This window comes from Porites lutea, chromosome 10 (genome assembly GCF_958299795.1).
Source record: "Porites lutea chromosome 10, jaPorLute2.1, whole genome shotgun sequence".
Taxonomy (NCBI): Eukaryota; Metazoa; Cnidaria; class Anthozoa; order Scleractinia; family Poritidae; genus Porites; species Porites lutea.
In genome coordinates this window covers 25,709,983-25,723,200 of record NC_133210.1, presented here as the reverse complement: position 1 = coordinate 25,723,200, position 13,218 = coordinate 25,709,983, and the positions used below count along the sequence as shown (strand labels likewise).

The window sequence follows — 13,218 nt, the reverse complement described above, 5'->3', positions numbered from 1 at the left end:
GGGTTTATAACCGGAGGGGCTTTTATGGGAAGGGAAGCAGGATACAAAAGAGCGGTACTGGGGACAACAATTTTGTCAAATGGAAAGGGACATTTCGGTCCGACCGACCAAAAAGACCGGATCGGTCAAAGGTGGTCTCAAATATTCCGGTTGGACCGAACCGAAATGGTACTTTCCATTTGATTTCTAACCGCAATTTCCCGAATTTTGGGCTCAATGGAATGCGCCCATAGTGTTCGATCGTATTAACACGGGCACCCAACGACTGTTTTCGGTAAAATATCTGTTCGGAGAACCAAATATTGCCTTAAATTTTCCATTACTTGAGGACGGCTAAAAATTTCTAGATGACCATTCCATTCATGCACAGTTTTTCAAGCTTAGCTTCATTTCACTCCCCAGGTAAGACTATTTTTCGTAGCAAAAAGGAAGCCTAAAATTTTCGGATTCAAAACGGTGATGGAGAGAGGAATCAGAAAAAATTGTCACCTTCGTAATACGTTAAATTGCGTCTAAAATTTTCAGGAAAATAATTCTGAAGCCCTTATAATTTTGAGAACACTCACGTTCCCCTAGGATGACTGAACAGATACAAATTTTATAGCGCAGCTTAGAATATCATTTCTAGAGATCCAAAAGTACTCTAGATAGCCTAAAAAGTGTTTTCAATGTATTTAGGAGGAAACTGTCGTTGGGTGCCCCTGTTATAACCATGAGGACGTTTCTTGCATAAAGGGGGACCACGATAGCTTTACTTACTCTTGCCGTTATTTTCATCCTGCGGCGATTCTGATTCTTTCCTGTGAATGCTGTTTCTTGAGTGATGATTTCTTCTTCCTCGCAGTCCTTGCGACGAACGTAATTGCGCCGGAGTTCCTGATCCCGCGGTCGCTGGAACCGGAAAATGGTATTCACGCTCACAGACTTCTACAAAATGGTGATCTCGAGTTAGTGTCCTCTTAGCGAGAGTCCGTAATAGCGCGAGTTTATTTCAGTCAAACGTCTGTAATTTGTTTTTGCTGGGGATTTAGTTACTGTCCGTTTTATCGGGGTGTCCGTTATAGCGGGTAGTCCTCAAGGCGAGAGTTTGACTGTATTTATAAATTGCAGTGATATATTCGCCGTAAGCGCATTAGTTTTGTGGCGTTTGTTAAAGTCGCTAATTAGAATAAATGTCCTTATCTTTTAAACGCCTCTTATCTATCAAACGCCCCCGTTCGGGCTCCTAAACTTAAATAGACGTCACGGGAACCTATTAGATCATTTACCGGGTGTTTAGTGAAAGGCCCCGCCTTAAGTACAGATTATAGGTCGACCCCAATTGCTCCCCAGTTGCAATCAATCTTCTTCAACAATATTTTCTAATGGTTGAAATTACCTCGCAACCAAAATCGTCACTAAGAAGTGGACTCGCCACAAACGAAGAAATAAAAACAATTGACACAGTTTGATTACTTAGTATTTCTTACCTAGGATTTTTACTTCTTTGCCAAGCAATCACTGCTTGACGATGAAGTAAAAAAATCTGTCGATCCTCACTAACGATCCTTGCGTCGAACTTTTCATGATTTTTAGTAATACACTCCAAATACTGATATTAGGTTCGGTCAATGTACGGTTTATGTTCGACATTTACCTTCCATGCAATCGCTTAAAAAACTGGCACAAATACCAGATACCAAATGCCAAACATTTCACAAGTACCAGTCATTTCTTTGAAATATAATTAAGTAACGGTTTAGAGAAAATGTCTTTTATGAAAGTCCTTTTCGTTTGTTGGGTGTTCTTAGGACTTCTTACAGTGCGACTACTCGAACCGGGGCAGGTGGAAGAAGATTATCCAGTGACAACGTTTTTTGAAAACAAAGGATTCTCAATTTTTTTTGCAAACGGACCAATTATATTTATAAATTTGAGGGCTGTTTCCTGAAAGGTAAGGTACTCTAAGTTTAAACAGTTTTCAACAGTTGCATGCATAGTTGAACCTTGAATTTTATTAGTCCGTTTGCAAAAGGACAAAGTAATAAATTACAGGAATCTGTTAGAATATGGCAAGAATGCCCAAAGAAACCATGAGGCTTATACAACGTGGTCTTTCCCTAATATACAGATTTAGCCAGGGCTAGAAGCGAAGTTCTCGATAATATTTATAGTTGTTCGCTACAATATACCCTTATTCCCATCTGGTTAGCAGATAGGTAGAGGTGGTATGACGGTAAATTCTCTAGGAGCTCCAATGAAACAATGGTGCACCGTTTGAAATTGTGATATATAGCAGCGACTGGCGGGCTAGTAGAAATCTCACCGGCACTTATTAATTAGTAAACAGGTAAGAATAGGTTATAATGTAATGATTGGCCTATTATTTTATTTTCAAAAAAATTAATTTTTGATAGCGCCCGTGTTGAGTTTGTCGTTGTTTTATGATGTCCAAACAAAAGGCAAAAAGGCTTGTTTTGATATAAACCAATCAATGGTTCAGTATACCAATAATCAACTATATACAGCGTATATATCCTGAACTCGTCAAGGATTTCAGTGCGTATGTAGTTTTCCCTGTTACGTTCTCTTTCTTTTCTAAATACCCTCCGTTTCACGAATTCTTTTTATGTTACTTGAATGTGCTTAGCAAAGCAAATATAATTCCAATAAATAATATCATAAACTGGATTCCTACATTAATGACCAAAAGCTAACGAGTTTTAGTTAAACCTCTCAGAGCCTGTGTTCTAGCGCATCTCCCAGTTTTGCACTCGGCTTTTTTTTTTCGTACCACAATTGCAACAAAATAAAAGCCATTAAGAAAACGTGTATCCTTTGTAAGAATGATTAAGTCGTATGCTAATGACGTCACCAATGATTCGCCTATATGTGTACAAAAGGTGTGAGATCTTAACGATATGTCTATGAACAGCAATGTCACGTGACACTTAAATTAGGAAGTATGAACGATGCTTAGCAGTCTTGCTAAAATGTGTCTGTATTGCAATTAGTCCTAAATGATAAATAGTGTCGGTATTTTCTCCAAGCTACAATGCTATAAATAAGATCGACCTATATATGGAATGTAGTTAGGTTTATGTGGCATAGTTTGCATAGAGCATAGAGGCTTTTCACACTATAGTCAGATTCGAAAATATTGCAACGATTAGGACGTCTGACATCTAACAGATACTTTATATGAAAGTTAGAATATTAAAGTTTTGAAGAGTTTCATTTGCTTGGGAGAGTTTGGTATTGCTCTGGCTCCAAAAACTTTCTTACACAAATTCCTTAAATTTGCAAAAGGTTAAAAAAAAAAAAAGGTTAAAGGCTTGTTTATAGTGGAAAGAGCACTTAGCTTGTCCAGCTAATTTACAGGCACTCCACTCAAATATTAGAAACAAATAATTCAAATACAACATAACAGGATTAAAAACCCCAACTGGCGGGAGACAACCAGTTGGCTATTTACAAGCGTGGCCGAGAATTTGAACTCGGGACGACCGAGCACAAATCCAGCAAGTGGCCAGAGCGGGACTCGAACCCGGGACCGCCGGATTGCGAGTCCGACGCGCTGACCACTCGGCCACGCTGCCTCCCTTTCAACAATCAAAATTCATCATCTTTAAGCATCAATCTCGGTATAAATCTCAAATAAAGCCCCTTCTCTAATAAGCCCCACCCCCTTTTCAGGGGAAGAGAGTTAATAAGCCCCCCCCCCCCCCCCCATTATTCTTCACTAATAAATGTCAGACTGTATTAATCAATTGCGACTATAAAACCTCGTGTGGATTGATCCGGGATGGTTTATTCACCAACTGGATCCTTGGTTGCATGACCTCCACGCTTCTTGTACTTGAGCTTTTCCACTTTATATTCTGGTTCTTTATGGAGAAATGGCTTGCCCCTAACCCTTCAATTTGTTTTCTTTTGATAGATTTCCATATCTGTCAAGAACTCATTTTCGAAAAATTTTTTTAAAAATATTGAATCCTTTTTTTTTTACGAGCCCTAAAAGTTACTGAAATTTTTAAATTTTTGCGCGCTTTAAGCCCCGCTGGACAAATGTTTGTCTCGTGGGCTCATTAGGAACGAGCCAATGAGAAGCGTCCGATATTTGACACTTTCTTAGCTGTGACGTAAGAAAAGGACACCATTCCAAAGCACGAAGCATTGAAAGTATGGATCCTTGAAAGTATAGTGCGATCGAAGATTATTGGTATGAAATATGTCCTCTTCCGAAGAGTTTTCCGACACAAGTGGCGAAGAGTATCTTTCAGACGATTCAGAATGCCTTGACTTTGAAGAAATAGAGACGGAGGAACGAGTAAACCAAGAACTTCTATCGGAAAGTTCGACTGCCGACAAAGAAACAGACAGCGAATTGCAAGCCTATATGGACGAGCCTCTTGCTGACGAAGAATGGATAAAAAATTATAGACAACAACAAGAAGAAAAAAACAAGCAAGAAGAACTTCTTAAGAAGCGGCTAGCAGACAAAACCAGGACCGGTGAATGGTAGGGCGCGTGACATTACATTTTATCGAACTTCACACTTTGAACTAAGCTTATTTGTTGTTCGAAGCCTAAAAACATTGCCAGGAAAAAAACAGTTCTCTTTCTCTAAAATCCAAAATAACAAGTTTAATCTAGGCTGTATTTTTATGCTTAGGTGTCAATGCGGAAACTGCAGTCAAGAACTCCTAAAAAATATCAGCGAGTGTTATTGCTGCCAGGAATTGGATGGCTGCGTCGAGGCAATGGCAAGCGACCTCGTACTAGAAGCTCTCCCGGAAGGCCAAAAGATCTCGTGTATAACCGACCACCCAGGCTTTAAAACTGTCGTTTTAGATAAATGGAGCCTCAGGATGGCCGTTTCTAGATTTAACACCAAAGAGAAAAAAACTTACAAACAGACAGGATCAGAGGAAAGGTAATACTGATTTTTGTATGTTCATACCTCCGGCTGAATCGATGTTCGGTCAATAATCTTGCCTCTCACGGGCTTTTTAATACAACTCAGCCGGTTTCTAAAACTTCTACACCGCTCAGGCGAATTTCGTCTAAAGGCCCTTTCAATATCGAAGACTGACAAAATGTTTTGCGACTAGTTTATGCTCATTTATTAGTAGGCTTATGTATTCACAGAGAGTGGAAATCCAACGCTTGCCATTATGCATTCTTGTTGAACCTGTCACTCTTCTATTTTCAGATTAATGCGAGCGGTTGCGTATCGTCAGTTTTCACGGCTAGTGTATGGGTTTCTTGGGAAGAAACGAATTCCACTGCCAGCCTGTGCATATACTATCATTAGAAGAACCTACCCCCTTCAAGACAATGAAGAACTGACAGGTTTTGATCTTGATGACTAAAAAGCAGAGAGGATCATATAAATGTGTACACTGCATTTCAAGACAGCAAATAAATGATTATGGTGTATTTTATTCGTAGAAATAACTGTCATTCATCTTTCAGCTAATGCATCAAAATAAAAAAGTTCATGAAAACCCTTAATTTTGATCAAGTCAGCTACAGCGTAAACATAGGAATGATGCTGTTCTTATAAAGAAAAATTCATTTCAACTGATGTATTAAAATACATCAATATTATTTGATCAGATCAAAACAGGGTTCCTTCATGAAATACAATGCATAGATATATGTCACTTCAGTTTGACAGAATACTGTTTATTTACAGTGATTTACACTATTGAATGGAACTCTGAAGTAAAGAACATGGACTAGCCTAACACTTTTTAAAAAGATCAACTTTCAATGAAATGTTTCTAGTAAAACACTATTCCCATGGCAATGGTTTGGTTTCTTCCTCTACTTTTGGTTTTTAGGGCAATGGGTCACATTCTTGTGACCTTTGAGGGGTTCTTTGCATGTTCTGCATCGTCTTTCCTTTCTTGCTGTTGTCTGGGTCCCTGTTCTTCCCTCGGGTTGTTCTACAGGAGCTGAGAGCAGAAAAATCAACTCATATTAGCCAACAGAATGAATAAGAATAATATTATTGTATTCCTGGTTTGCAAACCAGGAACAAATGAAATGGCAGCCATTCTGGTCTTAGAAATAGAAAGCACTACAGTGAATAGTATTCTCTGTTGTTCGATTCACTCCTCTTTGTATAACCAAGAATATTATTGGACGTGTACACTAAAAAAGTGAATTTTTAATCAAATGTATTTATTTACCTTCCACTGTAGGAGGGACCTCCTTTGTTACCATTCTCCTCCTTTCGCTCCACTTTTGGATAGCAGCTTCCTTGGGTTGTTTTTCAAACATTGACAGCATTGGCTGTGGGGTCATCTCCTTGAGCTCATCCACAGCACTAGCCAGGTCCTCCTTGCTGGATTTTAGATAAAACTGGTAGAGCTCCTCAACATAGTCTAAAAAAACCGAAATATGCCAAATATTTCTGTCTGCTGTAGTTAATTAAACTTTATTTAAAAAGTGCACCAATGAATAGAAATAGGCAAAGCAATCTTTGTTTGTCTAAAGCTGTGTTCACACTAGCACCAAAACATGATTCTAAAATTATCTCAGCTATTTTGGCAAATTTTAAATTCTATTGACTGTCAACAGGTTATTCTTTGCCAACCTTAAATTTTCTGGTTGAATGTTGGTACGTGTTGTTGCTACCGTGGCTCCAAGTTAGAAAGGATTCAAGTTTTGATGAATCATGTTTACACTGCGATTGTGAACACAGGAAAAGATACATGTTTTAAATAAAACAAACTCAGCAAACCAAAATTCTGTTCTATCTTGACACTCCTGACGGTTGCTTCCCCATTCTTGTATTTTGGGTAGCTAACTTTTACTTTTTCTGTCCCATCTGGATTCGTCTTTGCTTCTCTACGTAAATTGTAGTTAAAGTGAAGTGCCGCTAGAATGTGCCTGGAAAACAGATTAAAAAATTACACAATGTTTGTACTTGAAATGTTCGCAGCCAGTAGGGTACCATTATTTGCATAGTGGGATGCACTGCCATAACAACATTAATTTTTATTGGCAACTGTCCAGATTATACTAATAAAAATATTCCGAAGAAAAGGAGATAAAGCTGTTTCTGAAGGAAGTACACCTATCGCAGCCCTCCCCTTTGATATGCCTGTATTACAACTACCTGCAAAGCATCCCAACATAAGAATATGCAATCATCTTTGGGGCAAACTGATTTAGTACAGAATGGAACCCTTCCAAGCAATCTGTTTGGTCGATTGGTGATGCCTGTTGAATCCCCTTCTTCAGGCTGTTAGTTGTCAGCACTTTGCATAACCTTTCATAGGCTTTGTCATCTGTTGAAGACAAAAACAGTAATGATCAGAACTAATAACAGTGTGTATTTGAGTAAAATTTGCTACACTCTCACAGAAGCAAAGAATGAGTTATAAAACAGGGATATTGATTTAACAACATGAAAGAAATCAAACTTGACTGCGAGCAGTTTCTTTCCTTTTTCTCTTCTTCACATTTAATGAGGAAAAGGTATGAGCATCAAGCTGAGTCACACACTAAATCATTTTGTGTCTTGTGCATTTCACTTAGCAGGCAAAAAAAAGAAAGACTACTTGTAGTCTAAATCAAAACCACATTAGAAAACAACTGACCATCACAAGTGTTAGAGTGGGAGATTTTCTCACCTGTCTGAAGCCATGTCCTATCATTAATCTCTCCATGGGCACATTTATTAAAGAGAGGATCGTCTAAGTCTGAATGTTTGTTAACAATGTGGCTTAGGAATGATTTAAACTTAGCCCAGATTATTTTTCCATTTCCACTTGGTGTGGTTGTAGCACTCCAGTGAAGATGGTTTGTGCATGGCTTTATCCACTCCTTGAGCTGCTCATTGTCTTTCTCTTTTGCAAGTTTTGAAATTAGTTTCTTGATCTCTGTTTACAAATTAATAAAAACACAAAAATTATTGATTTATTGAAGAGAGGGTCAAACCAAAGCCTATTTTGCCTCCTACAACTGTTATTATTACTTACATAGCTGTTTTCTAGCTAAAACCTCAAACCCAGTACTATAGTAATGTGAACTGGATATGACATGTGCATTGTTGTAAGGGTATAATCTTCAATGATTAAATCAAATACAGATGTTATAACTGCTTATGACAACAACTGTTATACATGTAAAAGCAACGGAGAAGTTATTAGATTATTAAATAAAAATTCTAACTAATGTCATCGAGGCTTGACCCATAGGCTTTCTGTAAGTTTTCTCAAGATTTCTAAGTAAGACATGTTGCTGCTCAAAACACAATGGGGAGCTGTTGGAGTCAGGGTAGATGACTAAGTTTTAATCTCACTTTTCTTTAAATGCCAGAGGTCAAAGTATTGTGTGATGTGTTTGAGGACTGTCTTGAAGTAGGCTGCAATCTGGGTGTGACGGTCTGAGATAAAGGTGGTTATTACAATGCCACATCCAGCAAGGAAGTTCATGCACAGCTGAAAACCCATGAACTCCATTGCAGGGCTGTTGCCAGCTTGATTCCTCTGAAAAAGCAAAATATCAACATAATTTGGTTTATTTACCTTAACCACTTTGCAATAATTGCATGTGTGCACAATACTTTGAAATTTACTGTGGACCAAAGAATGTAAACCTAGCAGAAATTTTTTGCTTTGCTCAAAAAGATAATATTATTGTAGCCATCCATGTTGTGCATACCTGTACAAGTGCAAAATGGATTATGGATGGAATGGCTGTACAACATAATATGGTGTATGCACCAAACTTGGCACAGTGCCCCATACTGTCGTGACGCCCATCGCCTGCAAGTACAAGGCCAGTACCAAGATCCTTCAGCTTTGCCAGTAGCCTGGTTTGATAATCTTTCCAGAAGAGGTGCACAGTAGGGAACAGATGACTCTGAAAAGTATGAAAAAATGAAACACCAAATATTTTCAGAACAAAGAGGGAATTGAGTTTACTAATATAAAAAAGTTATCTAATATTTTTTATTACAGACCTGTCTAATGAACAGGTGCTCTGTTACAAATTGAGACGAAACTAATGTTATTGCTGGTTTGCAGCTGACATCATGGCGGCCATGCTGGATTACAAGAACAAAATTGTATCTCTTCCCTGGGAACTAAACTCTTTTTTCATGCAAATTCTGTAAAAAAAATTATATTGTTTTGTCATCTAACATGGCAGCTTTGTCACATGGTTGCAAACCAAGAATAATGATTCTTTTTTGGTTTCAGCACATCACAACACAAGGTAAATGTTAATTTTAACTCACTCTTTGATGTTTGAAGAAGGTGTTCACTGATACACATGCCAAACCCATATGGTTGAAGATCTGTCTTATTTTTGTTATTGAACCACCAGCAAACAGGACGGACATGCAAAGAAGAAAATTCCCAGCAGGAAGTTTCGTGCCTGGCATATTTGGCTGGCTGTGCCATGTAGATTCTGCACAGCATCCTGGATTTGTGCAGACAGTGGTGATGACAGCTTTGGTGCCAATCTGTTGAGCTTCAACTTCTGGTGGATTCTTGCCCTTGCAAACGTGGCACGACTGGAACAGCAACATCAGCTGTGATAGAAAGACAATGAATTTCGGCTCGGTCCTAAGGTTGCCATCTTTTGGTGATTTGACTCTGAAAGCAAATATAAAGGCTTCAGCTACAATCGTCAATAGGTGACCCTTGTATACAAGCTTGTTATTCTCAATATCAAGGAATGGTGGTCAGCTATCACTTAGCCAAAAAATTATGTCTTCTAACCGGGTCGATTTAAAAACTTCGTCAATATCTGAATCCCCAGCGTCACCATCCTCCTCACTCTCACTGGCTGGTTCATAGTTGGATCCAGAAGTAAAATCAGGTTCTTCTTCAATTGTTTCTGTATCGGTTTCCTCATCAGCGTATTGATCTTCTTCCTCTTCTAGATCCCCCTCTTCCTCCTCTTCCTCCTCCTGCTCTTCAGCACTCAATTTCCTTTCACTCTCTTCAGTTTCATTCAGTTTCTTTGATAGTTGTTGTACTAAAAGTGGAAACAAATAAAATAGTTATGTTGGGTTAGTAGAGAAGCACTTTAGGTGAAAAAGATAGCAATGCATGTCACAAGAGCTGAAAAAATGGCCTAAAAATACCAAGGCATGAAAATGTTCAACCCTGAAAAATACTTCAAAACATAAATAGACCCCAAAAATATGCCAGAAAAAACTCACTACTCACTACCTATTTGTTCTGAACATTATTTTATTATAATTATGGTTACAATAGTACAGGTGCTCTGATTGACTGCTGCGCAGGCATTATGATGGTATAAGTCATGAATTACACTTGTCAAGTCTTATCTTACACTACCTTTTTTCTTGAGGTATTTATTTTTTGCAGTCTGTCTCTGGAGGGCCTGACGTGTAGTTGCAAGCTTCCCTTGCAGAACCTCTGTTTCTCGTAGTAGTTTGCTTTGTGTCGAGTCAGTTAGGGTTTGCACAGACTTATGTTGTACCTTTAAAAAATTAACATTAGCCATTTTGTCACACAAGATCTGAATACCAGTTGCCATGAGTTGTGAAATTGAAGTTCTAAAGTAGGTCTTTTAACTAAATGCATGTACATGTAGTTCAATATTACATGTAAATCAGGGAGACCTCCAAAGTTTATAACATGCACCTTGATATAATTTTGTATTAGCTTGTTATCATTCGTTGCATGAATTTAGCTTGCATGTGGTTCCAGACTGCTGTCAGGACTACATGTTTACTGTCATGCCATTCATGGAACATGACTACCAACTTACATTTAGATCAGGAGTGGTGTCCTGACTTGTACTGGTCCCTGGTTCTGTGCAACTCACCTAAAAAAAAAAACTTGTGTTAATAATTTATCTGGCCAAGATATGTATCACAGGGTGTATTTCACAGAGTCATTGGCAGAAAAAAGGGATACATGTACATCAACAACTGTGAGGAAAAACTTACATTTAGATCAAGAGTGGTGTCCTGACTTGTACTGGTCTCTGGTTCTGTGCAACTCACCTAAAAAATACCTGGTGTTAGTAATCTGTCTGGGCAAAAAAAGAGTGTATTTCACAGAGTCATTGGAAGAAAAAAGGGATACATGTACATCAACAACTGTGAGGAAAAACTTACATTTAGATCAAGAGTGGTGTCCTGACTTGTACTGGTCCCTGGTTCTGTGCAACCCACCTAAAAAAAAAACTTGTGTTAATAATTTATCTGGGCAAGATATGTAACACAGAGTGTATTTCACAGAGTCATCAGCAGAAAAAAGGGATACATGTACAGTCGTCAACAACAGTAAAGAAAAACTTACATTTAGATCAAGAGTGGTGTCCTGATTTGTACTGGTCTCTGATTCTGTGCAACTAACCTATAAAAGATACCTGGTGTTAATAATTTGTCTGGGCAAAATATGTATCATAGAGTGTATTTCACACAGTCATTGGCAGAAAAGAAGGGATACATGCACATCAACCACAATAAAGACAAACTTACATTTAGATCAAGAGTGGTGTCCTGATTTGTACTGGTCTCTGATTCTGTGCAACTCACCTATAAAAAATACTTGGTGTTAATAATTTGTCTGGGCATAATATGTATCAGAGTGTATTTCACAGAGTCATGGGCAGAAAAAAGGGATACATGTATATCAACAACAGTGAAGAAAAACTTACATTTAGAACAAGAGTGGTGTCCTGACTTGTACTGGTCTCTGGTTCTGTGCAACTCACCTATTAAAAATATCTGATGTTAATAATTTATCTGGGCAAAATATGTATCACCAGCTTACTGGCAGAAAAAGTAAAAAACAGCTTACACTCACATCAAGAGTGGTGTCCTGATGACCAGTCGATGGCTCTAACTCAATGGCTGCGCACGACGAATCCAAATTGGACATCCTTTCTTTGGCCGATCTGACATTCTATATAGGAAGAATACGTTGCTCATAATTTGATATAATACTTGTCTAAACCAGGGTGACAATAGCAGGTCTAATAGAAGATTACTTGCCATTCTCTTTTGTCGTTTTGTCGGGGAACCTTGATGGTCATTTTCACTTCCTCTTTTTCCAACATGGATGGTTGGCCAAACGCAAACTCCAAATTCATCTTCCTTAAGGAGTCGTTTTAGATTAGACTGAAAAGGTCTTGTAAAGTCTTCGGGCTTGAAATGCACTGAGCATATCGAAGAAGTCTTTCCCGGGGTCCAGTGTTTGCGCGTCTCATTCACGAACTTTATCCATCGTTGTCTTCTTCGGAGGACTTCAGGCCTCGGATCGTTATCAGAAGGAATCTTATGCATGCTGATTCCTCTCTCTACATTTCGAGAGTTGCTGCATCCAAAAACCACACATTTTTCAACCATTTTCTCTGTTTACAATTGAAGCATTACCGCGAATCTTCGGATATTTTTGCACGATGTCCTTTTCTTACGTCACGCTCCATATTTGGACACATTTGGCCGAGTGGGGGACTAATGCGAACGATAGGTGAAAATATTGACAAGACTGCCTTCACTTCTAGCGCTCGTAAAAAAAAAGGATTCAATATTTCTAAAAAATTTTTTCGAAAATGAGTTCTTGAAAGATATGGAAATCTACCAAAAGAAAAAAAATTGAAGGGTTAGGGGCACTATAGCGGAGCTCTGGCGCGCCTGCGGAGCACCATGGGTAAGTAAATCTACCCATCCCAGAAAATTTGGTTATCACGTGACCGTACACCGCCCGCCCGCCCGCCCGCTGCCCGTCCGTCCGCACCACAGGCATACCAATGTTAACTCTCACACTTTATAGCTTCTTTGGGAGCCCAGGAGAAAGCTGATTGCACATCAATGTTGTCATCAATTGACAGCTGTCAAAACAGGGTATCCGCTGACCAGTATCACCTGACCGTATTGCGGGCTCAGGTGTCGACCCATCAGGGTCACGTATTTTTTTGAAGTTATCCGCTGACAATTTATTCGTTTTCAAATGATCGCAGGCTCACGTTTAATTTTTTTTTTAAAATTCATATCAAATATGTTGTGTTTATGTCAGTATCGCCCCGCACTATTACGATTTTGATTTCAAACTGACCTCAGACGCAAAAATTCAGCCAGTTTTTTTTAAAATACAGGCCGGTGAGACCTTTTCTAACCATGGTCACGTGTTGGTCACGCTCCACGTCCGATTTTTATGCTCTGATTGGTTAAAATTTGACAGGTGAGTTCATGCGTAAAATTTATGCAGCATCTTGAAAGTTGTTTACTTT

General features: G+C 38.7%; 2 protein-coding genes across 11 annotated transcripts; one reads left to right on the top strand and one right to left on the bottom strand.

Annotated features, from left to right (window-relative positions):
- Positions 1 to 4,017: 4,017 nt before the first annotated feature.
- Positions 4,018 to 5,794, top strand: LOC140951291 (uncharacterized). Its single transcript, XM_073400542.1, has 3 exons — positions 4,018 to 4,500; positions 4,655 to 4,915; positions 5,195 to 5,794. Exons 1-3 carry the CDS (start codon positions 4,211 to 4,213, stop codon positions 5,352 to 5,354), a joined length of 711 nt encoding a protein of 236 aa, XP_073256643.1. The 5' UTR covers positions 4,018 to 4,210; the 3' UTR covers positions 5,355 to 5,794.
- Positions 5,650 to 12,591, bottom strand: LOC140951288 (uncharacterized). Of its 10 annotated transcripts, XM_073400529.1 has the most exons (18): positions 11,981 to 12,591; positions 11,793 to 11,891; positions 11,644 to 11,700; positions 11,465 to 11,521; positions 11,283 to 11,339; positions 11,099 to 11,155; positions 10,928 to 10,984; positions 10,747 to 10,803; positions 10,311 to 10,455; positions 9,726 to 9,984; positions 9,239 to 9,599; positions 8,662 to 8,862; positions 8,300 to 8,486; positions 7,629 to 7,877; positions 7,112 to 7,283; positions 6,734 to 6,882; positions 6,180 to 6,374; positions 5,650 to 5,942 (listed from the first exon to the last, which is right to left on the bottom strand). In XM_073400529.1, exons 1-18 carry the CDS (start codon positions 12,332 to 12,334, stop codon positions 5,812 to 5,814), a joined length of 2,844 nt encoding a protein of 947 aa, XP_073256630.1. In that variant the 5' UTR covers positions 12,335 to 12,591; the 3' UTR covers positions 5,650 to 5,811. The 10 variants fall into 10 exon arrangements, with proteins under 10 accessions (XP_073256630.1, XP_073256631.1, XP_073256632.1 ...); XM_073400530.1 differs by lacking the exon at positions 10,928 to 10,984; XM_073400531.1 differs by lacking the exon at positions 11,099 to 11,155.
- Positions 12,592 to 13,218: the final 627 nt, after the last annotated feature.

What these genes read in the sequence shown, in the direction of transcription:
- LOC140951291 (XM_073400542.1), top strand. Translation starts at nt 4,211, where the DNA reads ATGTCCTCTTCCGAAGAGTTTTCCGACACAAGTGGCGAAGAGTATCTT. An exon ending in AAAACCAGGACCGGTGAATG is followed by an intron (nt 4,501 to 4,654) that starts GTAGGGCGCGTG and finishes TTTTATGCTTAG; the next exon opens with GTGTCAATGCGGAAACTGCA. An exon ending in CAGACAGGATCAGAGGAAAG is followed by an intron (nt 4,916 to 5,194) that starts GTAATACTGATT and finishes TTCTATTTTCAG; the next exon opens with ATTAATGCGAGCGGTTGCGT.
- LOC140951288 (XM_073400529.1), bottom strand. Translation starts at nt 12,334, where the DNA reads ATGGTTGAAAAATGTGTGGTTTTTGGATGCAGCAACTCTCGAAATGTA. An exon ending in ATCAGGACACCACTCTTGAT is followed by an intron (nt 11,701 to 11,792) that starts GTGAGTGTAAGC and finishes TATTTTTAATAG; the next exon opens with GTGAGTTGCACAGAACCAGA. An exon ending in GAAGTTTTTAAATCGACCCG is followed by an intron (nt 9,600 to 9,725) that starts GTTAGAAGACAT and finishes ATTTGCTTTCAG; the next exon opens with AGTCAAATCACCAAAAGATG.